The 21,241-nt window shown below is 41.7% G+C and overlaps 1 protein-coding gene across 1 annotated transcript in view; it reads right to left on the bottom strand.

Moving 5' to 3' along the window:
* Positions 1-14,692, bottom strand: part of PUDP (pseudouridine 5'-phosphatase) — a 75,630-nt gene extending 60,938 nt beyond the window's left edge. The window contains exons 1-4 of the mRNA XM_015422964.1: positions 14,662-14,692; positions 11,750-11,947; positions 10,150-10,275; positions 8,145-8,363 (exon numbers count right to left, since the gene is read on the bottom strand). Coding sequence (XP_015278450.1) covers positions 8,145-8,363; positions 10,150-10,275; positions 11,750-11,947; positions 14,662-14,692 — 574 coding nt within the window. The remainder of the gene's footprint in view (positions 1-8,144; positions 8,364-10,149; positions 10,276-11,749; positions 11,948-14,661) is intronic.
* Positions 14,693-21,241: the final 6,549 nt, after the last annotated feature.

The raw sequence follows: 21,241 nt of genomic DNA, 5'->3' as shown, positions 1-21,241 counted from the left end.
ACCTCCGCGGAGTTCCAGGACTTCACGAGATACACCCCGCAACCAATGGCCAGGCGGAACAAATGGTTCGCACAACAAAGGACGCCCTCCGCCGCCTGGAGTCCTTGGACTGGGACTACAAGCTGGCGGCTTTCCTTTTCGGCCAGCGGACTACGCCCCACACGATAGGCCACAGCCCCACAGAACTTCTTATGGGCTGCCGCTTGGCAACCTGATTGGATCGTCTGCATCCCGACCGGGCATCAACTGAGGCACCCGGCACGGAGACGCACGAGGCAGCCAGGGGTTTCTTCCCAGAAGATCCAGTGTATGCACGGAACTACATGGATCCCGGCCCAAGTCATACGAGTCAAGGGGCCAAGGTCGTATGAGGTCTCGTGCGAGGACGGACAAGTCCTACACTGGCACATCGATCAACTATGCCGCCGGATGCTGCCTGTGGCCCCAGAGGACTCAGACATGGCCGAGGTTCTGGTACCCGAACCTCAGGCACCGCTTCCGGAGCCCGAACCGCAACCCCAAACCTTGGGGGAACCAGAGATCCTGAGGACGGAGACGCCAGCGGCACCGGCAACAGCGCCCCTCCCGACCAACTTGCCTCTCAGGACTCCTGGGGCCAAAGTCACAGCCGCTCCTGAACCTCGCCGCTCTACCTGCCCCAGGAAGCCACCCGCGCACCTAAAGGACTTCGTCTGTGGGTGCATTGCAAACCAAGGGGGGAGGGGTGTAGCGTATCTAGCCTGACAAGTCCGGACTTGCCCAGGAACAAACGCAGAGCTTCATGCCTAAAGACAATGAAGTAAGAGGATCCTAGCCCCGCCAATCGGGAGGCTAGGTTCCTGGGCGAGGAGCCTATGGGACTCTCGGCCACTGTAAATAACCTATTGGGAAGTGGGGGGGTGTTTTGGGTGGCGGTTTCTCGGGGGATATAAGCTGGCCTGCGAGCCGGTCAAGGTGTCTTGTTCCGGACTGAATAAAGTACGCTTTGCTGAAATCACTCTCTGTCTGCGTACTTTTCAAGCCCCCCCTTTTGTCCCTGTTTCTGCAACCTCCAGGTTCCATATCTTTGGCAAGCTCCTTTTATCACACGTGTGTCCCCTTCAGGACTACCCACAGACTCAGGAACAATGCTTTCGAGGGACTATGGGGTAGTTTTAGAGGTGAGGGTGCCTGTAAATGCCAGTGTAGGGCTTCCCTCTGATGCAGGGTACACCAGTGGGTCACATTCTCAGGATATAGAGTTAATTTAAAGATATCAAGATGGATGGGTATTGGCATGGATGTTTCTTAGAACAAACTTGCCCATTTATTAGGCATCCCATGGCATTGTTGTCCTATTAGATATTTGGGGATTTGGGTACAGGATGATATGAGTAAAGTTGTGGCTGTTAATAGGAAGCTTCTCTCAGAATTAGAAATTCAGTCAAACAAATGGAGATTACTTCCAAAATCTTGGTTGGCAAGGACTGCTAATATCAAAATGTCTGTGTTACCAAGGCTATTGTTTTTATTAATGTATATTCCCATAATGATCAATCCAGGAATATTAAAAAGTTGGCAAAAGTGTATCCTTAAGTTTATCTGGCAAAACATTTACTGCTAGAATCTTGTATCAGAAACCTTTGTGTGGTGGGTTCGGCATGCCTAATATATATGTTTATTATCAAACTGTTAGATTAAGCTCAGTATTAAGATGGTTTATACCAGATTAAAATTTGAGTGCTGTTGAAAAAGTAATGACCAGGAATCTGTCAACTATTGTTTCGTTTGTTGACAAGAAAAAGAAACATGAGTTTGAGAGTATTAATGCCAATTTAAACATTTAAAGGAAACAGACCATTATTGAGTCCTGGTCTATCACCACTGACATCTGTTGGGTTTTTTAAAAAAAAATAATGAGGAGGTGTGAGATGTAAGTTTTTAAGGAGGGACTCAGCTATGGAAGAAAACTAATCTGTCTACAGTTGAAAGTCTATTAAGCAATGAGGGGATTCTCTCTTATGATCAAATTGTAGCTAAAATGAAAGGAGAAAGACCACAATTATTTCTGTTCTTCCACATTAGGCATATCATTTCAACATTGATTCAAAAGTGTGCAAAATGCTGGCAGAAAACAACTTCTGAAAAAATGACTAATAGCTCGGTACCTGGGAAAGTGTGTGATTTGTATACGTTAGTTTTGAACCAAGAGGTAGAGTTTGATAAATACCTGAAGATATACTGGAGGAAAAAGCCTGCATAGTTAACTAACGAAGTGTTGGAAGCTGTAAAAGGTAAGAAGGATTCCTTTAAGCAGTGGAAAGCTGTCTCAATAAGGTTGATAAAAGGGAACACGGGCTGTGGCAAATAAAATGCAAGTCTGTGATCAGGCAGGCAAAAAAGGAATATGAGGAGCATACAGCAAAAAATATAAAGACCAACAATAAAACTTTCTTCAAATACATTAGACGTAGGAAACTAGCCAGGGAGGCAGTGGGGCCCTTGGATGAGCAAGAGGTAAAAGGAGTACTGAAGGATGATAGGGAAATGGCTGAGAAGCTGAATGCGTTTTTTTGCCTCTGTCTTCACTGTGGAAGATGAGAAGTGCATGCCCACTCCAGAACCACTGATTTCGGGAGCGGTGTTGAGAGACCTGAGTCAGATTGAGGTGATGAGAAAGGAGGTCCTACAACTGATAGACAACTTAAAAACTGATAAATCACCAGGCCCGGATGGCATACATCCGAGAGTTCTGAAAGAACTCAGATGTGAACTTGTGGATCTCCTGACAAAAATATGTATCTTTCATTAAAATCAGCCTCCATTCCTGAGGACTGGAAGGTAGTTAACATCACTCCCATCTTTAAAAAGGGCTCCAGAGGAGATCCGGGAAATTACAGGCCAGTCAGTCTGACTTCGATACCAGGTAAGTTGATGGAAACTATTATTAAGGAAAGAATTAATAGGCACATAGATAAACAAAAAACTACTGAGGAAGACTCAGCATGGGTTCTGTAAGGGAAGATCTTGTCTCAATAAAAAAGGCAGACTCACTAGTGTTCTTTGAGGGAGTGAACAAACATGTGGACAAGGGGGACCCAATAGATGTTGTTTACCCTGACTTCCATAAAGCTTTTGATAAAGTTCCTCATCAAAGGCTCCTAAGTAAGCTCAATAGTCATGGGATAAAAGGACAAGTCCTTTTGTGGATCAAAAATTGGTTGATTAATAGGAAACAGAGAGTGAGTATAAATGGGCAATTTTCTCAGTGGAGGGTGGTAAGCAGTGGGGTACCGCAGGGATCAGTACTTGGTCCGATGCTTTTTAACTTGTTTATTAATTATTTGGAGTTGGGAGTAAACAGTGAAGTGGCTAAATTTGCAGATGACATGAAGTTGTTCAGGGTGGTGACAACCAGGGAGGATTGTGAGGCACTCCAAAGGGATCTGTAAAGGATGGGCGAGTGGGTGTCAACGTGGCAAATGGGGTTCAATGTGGCCAAGTGCAAACTGATGCACATTGGAGAAAAAAGTCCTAACTATAAATACACGTTGATGGGGTCTGAACTGGCAGAGACTGAACAAGAGAGAGATCATGGAGTCATAGTAGATAACTCAATGAAAATGTCAAGACAGTGTGTGACTGTAATACAAAAGCCCAACACTATGCTGGGGATTATTAGGAAGGGAATTGAAAACAAAGCCAGTATCATGATGCCCCTGTATAAATCAATGGTACATCCTCATTTGGAGTACTGTGTACAGTTCTGGTTACCACACCTCAAAAAGGATATTATAGCATTGGAAAAAGTGCAGAAAAGGGCAACCAGAATAATAAAAGGGTTGGAACACTTTCCCTATTAAGAAAGGTTAAAGCGCTTGGGGCTCTTTAGTTTGGAGAAACGACAGCTGAGGGGTGACATGATCAAGGTTTATAAGATTATGCATGGGATAGAGCAGGTAGAGAAAGAAGTACGTTTCTCCCTTTCTCACAATACAAGAACTCGCGGGCACTCCATGAAATTGCTGAGTGGTCGGGTTAGAACAGATAAAAGGAAGTACTTCTTCACCCAAAGAGTGATGAACACATGGAATTCACTGCCACAGGAGGTGGTGGCGGCTACAAGCATGGACAGCTTCAAGAGGGAACTGGATAAACATATGGAGCAGAGGTTCATCAGTGGCTATTAACCACAAGGTATAGATAGGAACTCACAGGCTGGGTCGGGGATGCACTGTATTCTTGGTGCTTGGAGGGGCAACAGTGGGAGGGCTTCTAGTGTCCTGGACCCACTGATGGACCTCCTGATGGCACCTGGTATTTTTGGCCACTGTGTGACAGAGTGTTGGACTGGATGGGCCATTGGCCTGATCCAACATTAGCTTCTAAAAAAATAAATAAATGAAAAAGATGGCTGGGAGAAGAGATAACAACTAGTGAGTGGGCATGGATTTGGGAGAGAATACCAAAGAAGTTGATCTCCAGTGACTGTAAAGAGAACTTTTATAAGATCCTATACAATTGGTACCTAACCCTGTATAAATTGGATCAAATTTACAATATGCCCATAGATATTTGTTGAAGACGTCATTCTCCAGGGGCATACCAATTCCACTTCTTTTGAGAATGTACTGGAGTACAGAAGTTTTGGTTCTCAGTATTGGAAATAACTCATGAGATTATTGGTTATGAAATCCCCTTTGACCCCAAAGTCATTCTGTTTTGCTATTCTAAAGAAATGATCAAAGATACAGATTTGGAGTTGGTTACCAATCTTATAATTGCTGCTAGAATGTGCACTGCCAGATACTGGAAGCATGTGGAGGTCTCTACAATATTTGAACGGCTTTATAGAATTTGGAAGATCACTTATTTTACTAAATTAGAATTATAAAAGTATCTTGGGTGGTGAGAATCTGCACGAGGACAAATTCTTGGAATACTGGAATTTTTAAACTGTGTTTTGGAATAGTAAACATGAGGAAAGTGTATGCTCATTTGAACCATTATAGAGTTTGGAACTATTGTATGTTTATATATATATATAGTAACATACTACATAGCTTGCAGATCTCATAGATGTATAAGAAAACTGCCTTTCTACTTGCTAACAATTTTGCCACCTCTAAGATATTAGTCACTCAGAAAAGTTTTTGTTAAAACTATACAAGGAAAACATCATCAACATTACAATCAAACAAGCATCTCTGTTGTGTTCAGCCTTGCCAGTCTAGATGGCCGTTATAGGCCACAACAGGGAAAACATTCAGGTGTAATGTTCTACGGTTTTATCAAACAGTTGTTGGAAAAAGATTATTATTATTGATTATATAGATGAGTTATATTCCTAGTATAATTATTAGTACTGCTTTACTTTGCTTTTGCTTTCATAAAAATGATCATATTATATTATATATATATTAGTTTGTATGGAAGTAAATAAAGATAAATAGGGAGTTTATATCCTGGAAATCTTACACCCTAGCCTGAAGCCTTGATAGTCTACTGCAGACCAACAGGGCTACCTACCTCAAATTGCTAATACAGTTAAAGAAGCTGAAATGATCAACTTTAGATGTCAGCAGCTTTAAACAAAAGAATGATTAATCACACATGTCAAACTAAAGCACTTTTTAAAAAAAGCCAGACATACAAAAACAAACAAACAAAAAAGTGTTTGTCAGGGGACTCTAGAAGCTTTCAAAAAGAAACAGTTCAGCATGTCCTGTTGGTAGTTTCAAAAAAACACATAACATAGAACAAGTTAAATTAGTTTTTTCTCCCTCTTTTATTCCCTGGTGCTTCTACCCTTTTCTCTTGGGATTCTGCTGAAATCTGAATAGCAGTCATTATTTCAATAAGCAAGATTCTTCAATTTATATCTTTTATTTTCCATCATGAGTGTGCCATAATACACTACAACATAAATGAAAGCCAAGCACACTGACAAATTCTATCAAGTTATCTAACAACTTGTGTGGCACACAAAATGGTATGGTTTCTTGGATCTTTAAAAGTTCCTTGAACTTCAAAGGCCACATATCAGTTTGGAAAGTAGAAAACACCTACTGCATGCTCAAAATATAGTAGAATTTTATAATTCACAAATCTACAAACTGACAGGTTACTTTTGTGCCTCTTTTTCATGCCCATGAAGCATAACTAATGCAGTGTCTTTATACAGCTTGTTTGAATATTCCATCTGTAATGGAATTACTATGTTGAAGCCATCACACTTTTATTGAAATAAGCATCAATTTAGCAAATTAAGACAGGATTTTTACCCAAAAATTCGAAAGGCCAGGTGAAGGGAAAAACTGAATTGCTAAGGAAACTAGGGAAATGTACATGGATGCACAACATTTGTCTTAATACTTTATTCCCTTTCAACTCTCTGTTAACAGTCCTGTTAAATTAAATTAAAAACAGGTACTTTCTGTGAGGCTGTTAGTGATAAAGAATATATGACTCATAACATAATGGATTAATTAAAATAATATTTCCCACTTTCCCTCTTTGCAGGCATGCTGTACAGGAATACATGAATAACTGTCTAAACAGATAAGATTGTAGAAAGAGAGTTTTTAAATTATGTTTTAGAACAACAAATATTGAGAAAAAGACTGACTATATGTATTTAAAAATACTACCCAATAACCATTACAAAATGAAAGCTTTGGAGATCTTAACACTAGATCCAAAACTACTTTTGGAAGCGTTGATGAAGATGTCCTGCTGCTAAGGCAGGGCCAAAAAAACTGGAGTTCTAGGAGAAGCCCCTCCACTCCGGGATTGCAAAATTGAATGACCCTGCCTGCGGAGAGGAGGAGAGACATCCTAGAAGTGAAGACTGCCCCACCTTAGACCACTGGAGAACTTAACTAATTACCCAGTTTCTCTGACTTTTAAAAAAATATAAATTATTTTTAAAATACATGTGAGACATTAGAACTAGGGGCTGGTTAAAAAAGTTACTTTGCATCTTCATCTGCCCCCCTTTTGAATAATGACCAGGGGTGAGGGGACGCCCTCATGTACCAGAAAGCAGCAGGAAACTGATACACATATTTTGCAAATTAGTCACATTTCAACAAAAATGTGAAGTTATTATTCCTAACAGTAAACCCTATGAACTAAATGGTTCTATAATGTCCCTAGGAACTAGCTCAGAATAAAAGGCAGCAGGAGTAAATATGAAGTGGTCTTTGAAAGTGATGGCAATTTTGCACAGAATCTGTTTTTAGGTATTTCTACCATCCATTTGTCTATCAGAAATTACTAATAGGGTACTTTCACACATGCTAAATAATTCAGCTTCAATCCATTTCACCAACTATTTGCAAGTGGATTTTGCTATTTCACACAATAAAATCCAGTTGCAAAGTGCATTGAAAGTGGATTATTTAGTGTGTGTGAAAGCACCCATAGTTATCTTGGGGAAAAACCAAAAAAAAAAAAAACAGGTTTCAACAGGTTTTCATCATCATCACTTCCTTAGTGTAACTATTCAGCACTACATGGTGTGAATAAAAGGGACTGTTCGCTTCAAGAGGGATATAGGGCCTTTATACTTGGACAGCCACAGCTCGGTGGGTTAAGTGCTTAGTCGGGAAATGTCAGCTGTCAATGAACTTACTGAGTCCTGTGTGAATGTCCCAGTAACAGCATTAATATGTTACATCTTCAGTGGAATCACATAATAGGAATTGTAAAAATTCATGTTATGCACCTGTCTTTATTTCACATGATAACAGATGGGATTACTGAAAAGTGCATCATATTTATTCCTCTGATCTTGCACAATGACTCAGTATAATTGTAAAGCATAGGGGGAAATCTTTCACATTAGACTTTTTAATTAAAATATGTTTCTTTTTTTAAAAAATGAGTGAAAACAATGCATTTTTCTGGAATGTCTATGGCCATTACCAAGATAAAACTATTGAAAAGGATTTTACCATGGTAAAGGAAGACCAGCACACAACAGACAAGTTATTTAGAGTGTCCTTATCTTGAGAATGATGTTTAATTAAAGTGGCAAGTTCCTTCAAACCATCCGCAGCACTCAGAAAACAACCATATATGAGGGAAAAAATCTGTGGAAGAAATTGGGCAGACAGTATTAAGTACTATGATTTCTACATATTTCAATATTGAAATACAACCTGGCATCAATGCACATGCGGGATATAATTTGTTTAGCCTAAGTTCACATTCATTCAGTATTTCTTCTTTGGTGACTGGAAGTTCTAGGGTATTTCGCATGATCTCTGCTCCATCTATTCCTCTTCTACCCATAACTGAAGATTTCAAATTCCAGGTGAAAATCTTTCCGTAGTTTTCACAGACTTCTTTATACACAATAGTACAAAAACGTTCAGTATCTGGTAAAGAAAGAAAATTAGCATTACTAATATACTGAACGAATCTGATCTTATAAAATTCCAACTTATTTCAATATTGAGGCCCAGAATCTAAATGGAATAAATTGTAACAATAGAACTTTACATAAAAGATCTGAATATTACATCCCTAGCTTTGGCTCAAAGGAATTAGTATTAATGCAAGCAGAGGCCCACAAGGAGTTGTGCGGGGGCATCTAATTTTTCCTCCCCCATTATTTCTTCTTTCCCTTCCCTGAAAGCCCCTATAGACTCATGCCTTTTCCTGCTTTCTTCTTTCCTTTTGTCCTTCTCACCCATCACCCAACCCATCTTTATCTGCCTACAAGCCTTCCCTACTTCCCTTCCCCCACAGTCTCTCCCCGGGAAACTCTGGCCAAGTTGTGCAGCTGAGTCTAGGCCAGCTGTACAATGGGGAACCCCCAAAGACTTGAATGTGGCGATCTCATTTTTCCCTTATCTTGTCTCTTCTCTCTTTTCTTTTACCCTCCTCCTGAGTCTTCATAACCTCACCTTTCTCTCTTTCCTTCTCACATACCAACCAGCCTACCTTTTATCTGCTCCCCTCTTCAGCTATATTATTTGCTTGTTTATACCCCATTTTTCTCCATAATGGTGACCCAAAGCAGCTTTCATCATTCTCCTCTCCTCCATTTTGTCATCACAAGATCCTGTGAGGCTGGTTAGGCTGAGAGTTTGTGACTGGCCCAAGGTGGTCACCCAGTGATCTTCCACAGCAGAGCAGGGATTTGAACCTAGGTCTCCCAGATCCTAGTTTGAAGCTCCAACCATTACACTGGCTTTTGTAGGTTGACTGCTACTGAGTCAAGTTGAGTCAAGCAAGTTGTGTGGTGGCAAGTCACCCTATGGTTGCTGCCATGCCTGGCCCCAGTGACTCCTCCTTCAAAGGCCAAAACTGCCCTGGAAAAGGTTGTTCCCTGTCCCCCTGCCTTTTCCTGGTAGAAACCAAGCTTCAGACACTGCTGTGATTGCTAGGAATGGCTACTGAAAGCATCTGTTTCTTTCTTTTTCGTTGACAACTTGTATTCAGCACAACCAACAAATATACAAGCATGAAACACATTACACACAGAAAAATAACAAACAATAAAGACAACTGTAAATTAACAATACAAAATATCAGATCTTGCAACTTATAAACATCCTTAATATGGAATTTCAGTTAAGTATTTCATTTTGGAGGGGACCACTCCCATCTGCATCAAGTAGTTCAATATTATTGGCCACAGTTCTACAAAATTTGAGGAATCAGGATTATTCTCAAACTGATTTATCTTATATGTCATTCTTTCCATTATGTACATCTCCCATACTTTACATCGCCATATATGAAGCGTTAGGTGCATTCGGGCATTTCCAATTAGCAGCTATAGATGTTTTGGCAGCTATTAGAAAGTATACGATCCACTCTGTCCTAATATTTTGGACGGTACTATCTTTCCAATAATTAAGAAATAATATCTCTGCTGTGAATGGGACAATGTTTCCTGGTATAAAGAATATTTGGTCCAAAATTGTCTTCCAGAATTGTTCAATTCTCTCACACTGCCACCAACAATGTGCACCTTTCCACACTCCTTCCAGCAGAGAGGTGAGCACACTGTAAAAACTCGTGATAACTGCTGTGGTGTTTGATACCAATGGGACAATCTTAACGAATTTTACTCTTCTTTATTTATTATGTAGGAGAAAAAAATGTTTAAATTCCAGATTTGTGACCAAACATTCTCCGACAGCATCATCTCACCATCTGACTCCCATAATTTCTGGTATGACATAGGGCTTTTATTTTCCATTTTTATTAAAATCTGATACATTTTAGAAATCAGTCCACGGTTGCTACTAATATAATTATGGAGTATATATTCAAACTCTGTTAAGGGAATAGACAAAATTTTGGCCACATCCTATCACAGAGGTTTTGCAATTGTAAATAGAGGAACCATGGTATTGATTCCCCAATTTTGTCCTACAGTTTCACTTTATCAAAAGTGTCTTGAAGCAAGATCTACCAGCCTTGTAACATTAACAACGAATTTAAAAAGTTATTGTCTAGTTCTAGCATAAACCAGTCCTGGTTCAGGAATGATGTGAAACGTGACACTGGTGGTAACAATTTTTTCCTCCTAGCATCCCAAGAGTGCAAAACAACGAGTAGGAATTGACCTTGATCACCTCAATCCTGAATTTTCTCTTATTCGAGATTGTTTTGCATAAGTATATTCCAATTGTATTGTTACCCAATCTAAAAGATTCTCTGTCCTAAGCATTTTTAGAACACTGGTTAACTTTATAACTTTGCAATAAATATTCAAGTCTGGAAAAGCTAGCTCCCTTGTTTAGCAGGGCTACACATTGTGCTGACAGCTATGAGTGGCCTTTTATTATTCCACATGAATTTAGTTTATTCTGCCAATTTTTCAAAGTTTTGGACACTATTATCACTAGTATCACTCTAAAATAAAAAACAAACATTGGAAGCAAAAATGATTTGGCAAGATTATACCTGTTCATCTAGGAAAGATTTAATTTTTCCCATTTTTAAATTTGTTGTGTCATACCCTCCAGAAGTATTCCTTCATTTAGACTCACCAGATCATTGAAATTCAGTGGGATTTTAATCCCAAACCAGGGTAAAGACATTTTAACCCATTGATATGGATACTTATTTGTAATCATAGTAGCTAGCCACCCCAATATGTTTATAGATATAATAGGGATTTAGAGTGGTTGACGCTCAACCCAGACACTCTGCCAAATCCATCAAGAGTTTCCTGAAGTGCTGGGAGAGAGGTTAAAGGGTCAGTTATGTATAGTAAAAGTTCATCCGCAAAGAGCCTCAGTTTAAAGCTTTTATTCCCAATCTCCACACCTCTTATGTTAGCATTGTTTCTGATAGCCGAAGCAAGTGGCTTTATCGCCGCTGCAAAAAGCAATGGGGATAATGAGCATCCCTAGCGTGTCCCCGTTTAAATTGATTGTTTCTGAATACGTATTATTAACTTCAGCATTAATGGCCTCTACTGCTTTCATGAACGAATTGCCAAAATTCATACATGCAAGTAGGTCTTTAAGGGAAGAGATGTCAAGGATTCTAAAAGCTTTCTCAATATCCAGGGAGAGTAGTGTAGCTGTAGAATTCCTAAATTTGCAATAGTCAATGATTTCAACGTTTTATAAATATTGTCTGTGTATCTCTCTCTCTGGCATAAAACCAACCTGGTCTGGTGAAATGTAAGTTCTAATTAATGTGTTTAGGCACCTTGCAAGGGTTGCTGTGAATATCTTAAAATCATGGTTCAGCAAATAGATTGGTCTATAAGATATGGGTGAAGTTGGGTCTTTACCTGGTTTTGTTAATACTACCACCATAGCTTCTGACCAGGATGGGGGTAAAATCCCTATTCTGAAGACCTGGTTACAAGCTTCAGCAAGCAGTTCAGCCAAACTGGAGTAAAAGTTCTTATAGAATTCTGAAGGGTAACTGTTGGGACCAAGGCTTTTATTGATCTTCAGTGACTTAATTGTGTTGGTCACTTCCAGGGCTGTGAAAGGTTTATCAAGAAAGATTTTGTGTTCCTTTATTAAATTTTTAGTAACTGAATGTAATGAAAATAATTCCTTAATCATAGACTCAGAGATGACTTTGGGACTATAGAGAGCCAAGTATTCCCTTGAATGTTCTAATATTTCTGAAGACCAAGTTTACAATTTACCATCTTTACCACACAGTAGGCAAGATGTTTCTATTTAGGGTTCTATGTTTTACACACTAGGCTAGTAACTTCAGTGATCTTGATGTATTCTGCCAATATTTCTGCTTTAGGTATAACATATATTTTTTTATTCTGGATGTTTCCAAGGACTCTTAACAGCCTATGTTCAGCCAGTAGTTTCTAATAGATCTTTTTGCTACCCTTTTCTTTGTGAATTTTCTTCAAAGCCTTATTTTTTTCCAATAATTCTGATTTCATTTCTTTGTTTTTTCAGGAATGCAGATTTTGAAATAACCATACCCCTTATTACTCGTTTCATAGCATCCCATACAACTGTAGGGGTAAAATCAGCCTGAATATTATCCCTAAAATAGTTTCAAATGTCCTGTTCCAATTTGCCTGCCAGGCCCACGTTGTTTAATAAAGATGTGTTAAAGTACTACTCTGCTTTTTTGGTTTGTTTTTCATCTCCATACAGTAAACAATCAACTAAAGAGTGGTCAGACCAAATCCGCATGCCATGTTAGTTGAATGGATCATGTTTAATATAGATGAGGAGACCAATATATAGTCTATTCTGGTATATATTTGATGTCTGATCAAATAATAGGGGATGATGATTTCTCCAGATGTCCACCAAATGGAAGTTTGACAAAATTTGGGCTAGTTCTCAACTACTAGGATTGGGCTTCCTCCCTTTTTTATTGGGAAATGATGCAGTTCAAATCACACACACACCCCCAAGATAACATCACCTTCCTGAAAACAACACAGTTCATGCAGAGTCTTTTCCAAAAAATTGAGTTGGTTATTATTAGAGGAATAGAGCAATCCCAGTGCCATCATACAGTTGTCTAAGTAAGCCTTACAGTGTTCCTTTTATTATTTTGCAGGATTTTAACCTCCCATTTTATCTTCTTTTTTAAAAAAATCAGACTTTGGGGGACTATCCTCCAAAGAAAGATCTGTCTTGTCTGCCCATGGCTGCAATCTACAGATATAAGTATCCACAGATGGGGCCATACTGAGAATTGTAATTATTTATATTTATTTCTTTAGGAAATTACTCTTTCACCTTTCTGCTAATAAGCACATAATGGCGACAATTATAGTAGCTTAGAGAGATACAAAAAACCCTAAAATTTGGGTTCTGGACATTGTTCTTATTCCATTTTATATCAGATGCAGGCCACTCCCAAACTGAAATAACACTGGTAACAACTCCCAGGCTAGGGGGCTCATAGCCTGGGGCTTGTGAGGTCCCTCTCCTGAGGCTTATGCCAAGGGTTTGAGGTTCCTTGCCGCGATAGGTTCTCGTGACACAGAGCCAGTGATGGCACTAAGAGGCGCACACCGGGTAGAGCACGCAAGTGATCTACAGAAAATGATATTTCCTACCTTCTGATGAAGCGCAAGCAAAATGTGAGTTGATCCATGTCATAACAAGCTATCGCTTAAACGATAGCAGTAAAGCTGCTCCAAAGCCCGAAACAAGTGGAGGGGGAGGGGAACACCCAATCCCGATAAAACTGAGTTTAAAAAGCAGGGACTGAGAGGGCGGCTTGAAGGAAGCAAAAGTCTGATGCAGTATGGAGCAGACTAGCAAGAATACCAGCTTCTCAGAGACTTGAAAACTTTCTTCTTAATGTAAACAATGATGCAGCAAGCAGAAAAAATGTCAGCCAAAGGGAAACTAATAACAGGTATTGCCAGCTCATCACCGCCGGCCATTAAACTGGAAGTAACCATAGACTTTCCTGTACAGGATTAACCCACTCAGCCCAGTCCAGGGGTGCGAGGGAATCCTGCATTTCAGCACAGGAAAACAAATTCCACAAGACAGTATGTACTCTCTCGAGGCTTCACAACAGTTTGTCACCAGAATCTCTTCATTGGGTCCCCACACAGCCTAAGAGCAGAAATTCCAAACTCTCAGCTGGCCTCTGGGACTTAACAATTACTATCACAGTGGTAGCTCTGTGTGGTCAGTGTTAGACATGAGATTTAGCCTTGGAGTTCAAGTACAGCATCAGAGACAATTACAATTTTATGAATGATCTTTATTCAGTGCCAAGCATAGCAAAAAGACTACTAGAGGATACTAAAATAACAAAACCTATGGCTATTTGCCCTTACTACACATTTAAGAAGAATCATAGTTACCCAAATGAGTCTCAATAGTCCAAACTAGTCCATTGCATAACAACACAGGTAGGTACACCAAGGGATTTTGAAGAGAAATCCCATCTTGTGCAAGGAGGTAGTCCAGATCTGTTCAGAGATACAGCTTCACAGTAACAAAAGGTTGCTCTGTTTCAAAAGTCAGCATCCCAGGAGGCAATAAAGTAAGCAAAGCAGGGGAGAGAAAAGAGAGAGCAGCAGCCCTCCCATAGAGAACCACGGAGTTATACCCCCCTCCCAGTCATAATTAGCTGTGGCCATCAGCCAAACACGAGCGGAAAGGGTGCGTGCCCAATTGTTGGTTGCCATAGCTGCACATCAGGTGTGTGAGGATTGGCTAGAAGTTTGGAGGCCCTGCCTACAGTCTGGTGATCCACCTCTTGCTTTCTCCATTGTGTATGTGACATGGCCTATGTAAGCTAGGAGCCTTCAAGTCTGGCTCTTAGCAGAGAGGTGTTAAGGAATGTGGGTATACATGGCTATTAGGTGGCTCAGGCCATCTGGTCTCACCATTTGGCCTGCAACAGGAAACACACACACACAGAGAATGTTATCACAAGAGAAGGCATGAGAATTTAAAAACAATATTTCTATACATTTCCTAAAATGATCGCGGCTGCTTTGCGCCCTCTGCTGGACCAGATGATCAACCTTAATGACAAGTTTGACACGTTGCAAAAAGAACTCAAAGGAAACACAGCAACAACAGAGAAGATAGTGAAGCTGATTGACCCTGTGCTTAAAGCGGAGAAGATCTTAAAGCAACAACAGAAAGCAACAGAAGCATCTGAGAAAGTGGAAGACAACAAAGATGCAGAGGACAACAAAAATAAAGATTGGGGAAGTTCTGACATCATCTCGAAGAGCTTGGCATAATTGTCGTGCTTTGAAGCAGAATTAGGGGCTGCTGCCCTTAAGCTTATAAAAACTATACTGCTTTTTGATAAAACGAAACTTAGAAGAAAGAAATAAGCAAAACAGATTAATTTTGATAGCTGGTTGTTTACTTTTAACATATAATTTTAAAAGCTAGAATGTACACACTACAGAAGACTATGATGGAGAATGCTTGGTTTATAACTTTATACCTTTAAGATAGTGGAACAGTGCCATGCCAGCTTACGAGGAGACAGGCCTTCCACTAGGCTGTCAACTTCCCCAAAGCACAAAGGAGAGGATATTGAGAAGAAGATACAGGGACTTGTTCTCTTTTTTGAACTGGGAGGACAAAAGTAAAGGAAAGTGCAAAGAATGGAACAGAAACAAGGTTAAGCTGAGTGAGAAAAATAGAGACTGAGCCTTGCTCGACTCAGATGATCTGCCTGCACATTCATGTGACCTGGGATGTGCGTGGCTACCAAAAAGATGTCGTGGGCGATGCAAAAGTCCCATAACTGTATGGCGAATTAAAGGGACAGATTTATCATGCAGATCACCAGCACAGGCCGTGAGTCACAGTGCATTAAGATACGTTCAAACAGAATAGCATAAAGGTCATAGTGACCTGTTGATTTATAAACTAATGGGAAAGTGCAGTATAGAAAAAAAAAGAAACAAATTGCATCCCAACTGGGTTTATTTTAGATCATTAATACTCTGCACTGGTTAAATAAAGGGTAAGTGGTATTTGACCTGTAGGCCAACAGGAACAATATGGATGACAAACAGGTTGCTTACCTGTAACTGATGATCTTCGAGTGGTCATCTGTGCATTCACACCCATGGGATCTAGTGTGCACATGCTGTGAAGCAAGCTCTTTTAACGGATTTTTGCGACCAGACCTCGGGCATGTGCAGAAACCAGGACCAGATCCGCGCACATGCGCAGATGTGAAAACATGGTGCATCTGTCGACGTGAACATGGTAGGCCGAAATCGCGGCCAAATAAACTTTTAATGAAGAATGGGAAAGTCCAGAGTCAGCGAGGGACAGGAGGAATTGGAAAACTTTCTCGAGGCCTGCGGAGGAGGCTCGAGGGGCATCATCACCTAGGGAAGAACATTTGTAATGGTAGGACCTTCATGTAGCAGGTTTCCTGGAGTTCAGTAGAACATTGGCTACGCGGGTCGAAAAACCTTTTTTTTTTCGTTTTCAATTTTTTTATTTTTAGAGCTTTATATTTGCATACATTTCATCTACTTTGTTTGCATACATATCAGAGTCCGTCATCTCTTATCGTTCCAAATACAGATTAGGAATGTTACATTTCTGTCTGATCTTCAATCCATTTATAAATTTTTCCCATCTCCTTTTATGTACCTTCTCATTCTTATTCTGCAACATTAAGCTTAGATCATCCATTCTGGCTAGTTCTAGTATTTTATTTATCAAATCTTTTCTTGTAGGTAATCCTTCTAGTTTCCAGTGTCGCGCTATTAATAGTCTAGCAGCTGTTATAACAGATAATTATATAAGAGTCCTGGTTATTGTACCCTTTCGGGATCATATTCAATAGGTATATTTCCGGTTCTAGTGTTACATTTATACCCAGGCCTCCCTCACCGCTCCATGTGCGTCCCTCCCGAAGCTGCGCACTCGGTGGAAGAGGACAACCATCCCAGATAGGAGTGTACCGTTCTTCGGTCGCAAGTCGAAAAACCTTTGACGTTATTCTCCACGCTGTCAATTTCAAGCGTGGTACGTCATGATGTAGGAGAGGGGAGTCTGACAGGAAGAGGAGGTTCTGTACTGGAGGGAATTCCCTTTGACAACTCAGGAACTGTCGAGAACCATGGCTGTCTTGGCCACCACGGTGTTATCAACATGCAGTCTGCTCCATTTCGGATGATCTTGCGTACCACTCTCAGAAGCAGGGGTAAGGGTGGGAAAAGGTACAGAAGACCAGGGAAGAAGGAGAACATCTCCGAGCGAATATGAGTCCCTGCTGCCTCGACTGCAGAACACGGGACATTTTTTGTTTGCTCTGGTAGCGAAAACATCGACTAGGGGAGTTCCCCACTTGCGGAAGAGTGGGAAAAGATAGGATAGGTTCATCTCCCACTCGTGGAGACTGAGCCTTGCGCAACTTAAATGATCTGCCTGCACATTCAGGTGACCTGTGATGTGTGAGGCTACCAAAAACATGTTGTGGGCAATGCAAAAGTCCCATAACTGAATGGCGAGGTTGCAGAGACATAGGGAGACTGTGCCTCCTTATTTGTTTATAGAACTGAGCGCGGTGGTATTGTCCGTGAGGACCGTAATACTTTTCCCTTTGATTATTGGTAGGAAACGCGTGACCGTGAACTGAATTGTGAGCAGTTCCAGGATGTTTATGTGTCGACCTTGCTCATGGGTGTTCCACTTGCCCCCGACGCACAGACCCATCATGTGTGCACCCCCCATCCCAACAGGGAAGCATCCGTGGTCAGGGTGATTTGGGGTGACGGAGGGTGGAAGGGTGCTCCCTAGAAGATATTGGAAGGGGCAGTCCACCAAAGTAACAACTCTCGTATGTTGGGAGGAGGGGATAGGAGGACAGTGTGAGTGTTGTTCGCTGGGTTGTAATTCCGGATGAACCACAGTTGTAAACGACGCATTTTCAGTTTGGCAAAGACGAGAACCAGCGTAGTTGCAACCATAAGGCCAGGCAGCCTTTGGATTTGGAAGGCAGTGACAGAACGGTGGGTACGGATGACGGTGGCTAAGGAAATGATGTCTGCCGCTTGGTCTTGAGGCAGGTAAGCCATGCATGTCGTGGAATCTAGTATAGTGCCGATGTACTTTATTCTTTGGACTGGACTAAATTGACACTTTTCTTGATTGACTTGTAGGCCCAGATTTTCTAATAGTGCCAGTGTCTCGGTGATGTTTGAGACCAGGGCGTTCTGGAAAGGCGCTACCAAAAGCCAATCTTCGATATAGGAGTAAATGGAGATACGCCGGAGACAAAGGAAAGCTGCAACCACAATCATAGTCTTTGTGAAGACTCTTGGGGCGCTGGACAGGCCGAATGGCAGGGCTGTATACTGGTAATGCTGCTGACCAATCGCGAAGCGTAGGTATTGGCGGTGGGAGGGGTGGATGGTGAGGTGGAAGTACATGTCTTGGAGGTCAAGGGTGGCCATCCAGACATGTTTCTGTAGGAGTGGCATAATCTGCTGTAAGGATACCATGTGGAAGCAATGGTAGGTTACAAAACAGTTCAGTGCCCTTTAATCTAAAATGGGTCGAACGCCTCCATCTCTCTTCTGGACTGTGAAGTATCGGGAATAAAATCCTGTGCTGTGGTGGTACCTGTTCGATGGCTCCCTTCTGCAGAAGGACGGACACCTCTTCTAGGAGAGGTGGGGAAGGGGGTGTGGAGACGATGACAGGAGTAATGGGGTTCTGGTGGAATTGGATACGGTAGCCTTGGGTCAAGATGGACAGTATCCATTTGTCCGAGGTGATGTGACGTCAAGTATGAAGGAAGGGTGATAGACGGGTTTGAACTGACTCGGTGACAGCGAAGTCAAAAGCTCTGCTTGGAGGGTTTGACTTGTTTGGTACGAGAAGATTGTTGCCCGGATCCAAACCTCGGTTTTTGGTAGGGAGGTTTTTGGCCTCTCGAAGACGTACGTGGTCTCCATTGTCTGTCTGGAGACTGGCGACTTGGCACACGCCTCTGCCAAGACCTGGACCAGGTACGGGGATGGTATTGTTGTCTCGCACAGGGTGACACTCCTAGAGCTCGAGAAGCCTTTATGCTCTTGTCTAATTCTTGGAGTGTGGAATCAGTAGTGGTGTTGAAGAGGCCAAGGCCGTCAAACAGAAGATCTTCAACATAAGACCTGGTATCCAAAGGGAGAGTCGTATTGCGGAGCCAGGAATCCCTCCGCAGTGCTATAGCAGAGGCCATCGTCCTGGAAGATGCATCTAGGGCATGCTTTGAAGTGTTGATCTGCTGCTTTGCCAACACCATGACCGCCTTTTGAATGATTCTGGCTGCCTGAAGCTTGTCTTCTGGGAGGTGGGTGAATAGGTCGGAGAACCTTTCCCAGAGAGTATATTGATACCTGCTCATGCAGTCCAGATAGTTAGTGGTTTTGACACCCAATGCTCCGGTGGAGTAGAAGCGTCTGTCAAAGGCGTCCAATTTTTTACTTTCTCTGTCTGAAGGTGCAGAGTGTGTTCGTTTAGATTTTGAGAAGAATGTTACAACCATAGAGTTTGGTTGAGGATGGGAGAATAGGAATTCGGCCCGTCTCTTGGACTCTGTACATATGGTCCAGTCGTCTTGTCGACACCGGGGCTGATGAAGGTTTCTCCCATGGCGCCTTTGTAGCTTGCAAAAGGACAGTGGACATGGGTAATGCCAAACTGCATCCGTCACCTCCAACGGCATGCACGGTGGGGTTCCTGCGCATGCCCATGGGACTGGGCGTGAAAATCTGTTAAAGAGCTTACTACAATGCCGATCGATCCAGCACGTGCGCACAAGATCCCATGGGTGTGAAGCACAGAGACCACGTCGAAGATCAATTCCTTATCTACTCAGAATGTCATATAAGGGGAAATGGAGTAGGAGTTAGTGGAAGGCCAGTACTAGTTTCAGACAGATAAGTCTGAGGACAAACGATCTTAGAGGTATCTACTTTCCAGCACAATGTATCTCAGTAACATGGACACTCACTAATTAATTAACAATATAGGTTATTCCGTAGGAACAGGAATACATAGGATGCCTATAAAAAGGTATGTCAGGTTCTGTCAATTACATTTCCATTAGGAGAGCCATAGGAAGGTGGTGACACTACTCTGAGTGAAGAACAGGGAAGCAGTATAAAAGTATTTTAAATAAAATAACTAATTATTGAAATTCACCACTTAGAGTGCAGGTTTATGGCCACCCCTCCTGCCAGATTTAAAGGGCCTCCAAATGATGTGCTCCCACCGATCAGCTGGAGGGCCCTTTAAATCTGGCAGGAGAGGAGAGAGGGGCTGGTTGCAGGTGGCCGCTGTTGGGGGTGGGGCTTCCCCTGTCAGCTAGCTGGCCAGCAGTAGGCAGGAGCCCTCAAAATAGGGAATCTCCCACCCCCACCTGGGGACTGGCATCCCCCTGCCAAGTGTTCGTTCTGTTAATTATGAGCAACTGATAAGTGCATTTTAAGTGTGTCTGAGGTCTTGGTGCCAAACTAAACTGTTCACCAATGCTCTGGATTCCTCTATGCTACTGATCATCCCCCATGTTGTGTCCATAGACATCATGTTACCCACCAATGTATTTTCACTTTTTCCAAGTCCCTCAGTTGGGTTACGCTCTACTGAGCTCATTTTAGACAAATTTTGAGTCCATAACTATAATAGATCCAGGTGGGCAGCTGTGTTGTTCTACTGCTTCAGACCAACACAGCTACCCATGTGGATCTCTCATCATAGGCAGCCATGTTATTGCAGTGCTTCTTTAGTAATAGACAAGAACTGCCTTATGTCTATGGCAGGTGGTCTCCAACATAGTACCACCAACACCTTTTCTGGCACCGAAGTGTTTTTAGAAAGTGGGTTGTGACAGGCATCCTGCCCAGCAGGGCTTCTTTGATCATTGAAGATCTGATTTAAAGTGCATATTAAAATGTTGTTTTGGCAGCAGCAGCCTCTTCTCCTCTTTCCCGTTGCGTGTTTTACAATTACACTTCCCTTGTCCCCTGCACTTGGGCTTCCATGTGTCTCTGTAGGGCTCCACTTCCTGTGGTGGCAATGTTGTGGTTGCCTCTGTCTCCCATGATACCAATTTTGTGATTGCACCCACCACCCAGCATGAGAATTTCAAAGGTGCCCACAGGCTCAAGTAAGGCTGGGGAATCTTGGTCTATGGGTTTAACAAGTTCTATTTGTATTCCAGTAGGAAGCAAACCCACTTCTTTTTCTGGAAATCAAATAGGACTAAAGAGATTCTAGACTGTACAAATAAAACAGTTCTATTTATTCAAAGCATTTTTATCTGAGCATGAAGATGACTG

The sequence above is a fragment of the Gekko japonicus genome, unplaced genomic scaffold, assembly GCF_001447785.1.
Source record: "Gekko japonicus isolate JY-2015 unplaced genomic scaffold, Gekko_japonicus_V1.1 scaffold132, whole genome shotgun sequence".
Classification (NCBI taxonomy): domain Eukaryota; kingdom Metazoa; phylum Chordata; class Lepidosauria; order Squamata; family Gekkonidae; genus Gekko; species Gekko japonicus.
This window is presented reverse-complemented; position numbering and strand designations above follow the sequence as displayed.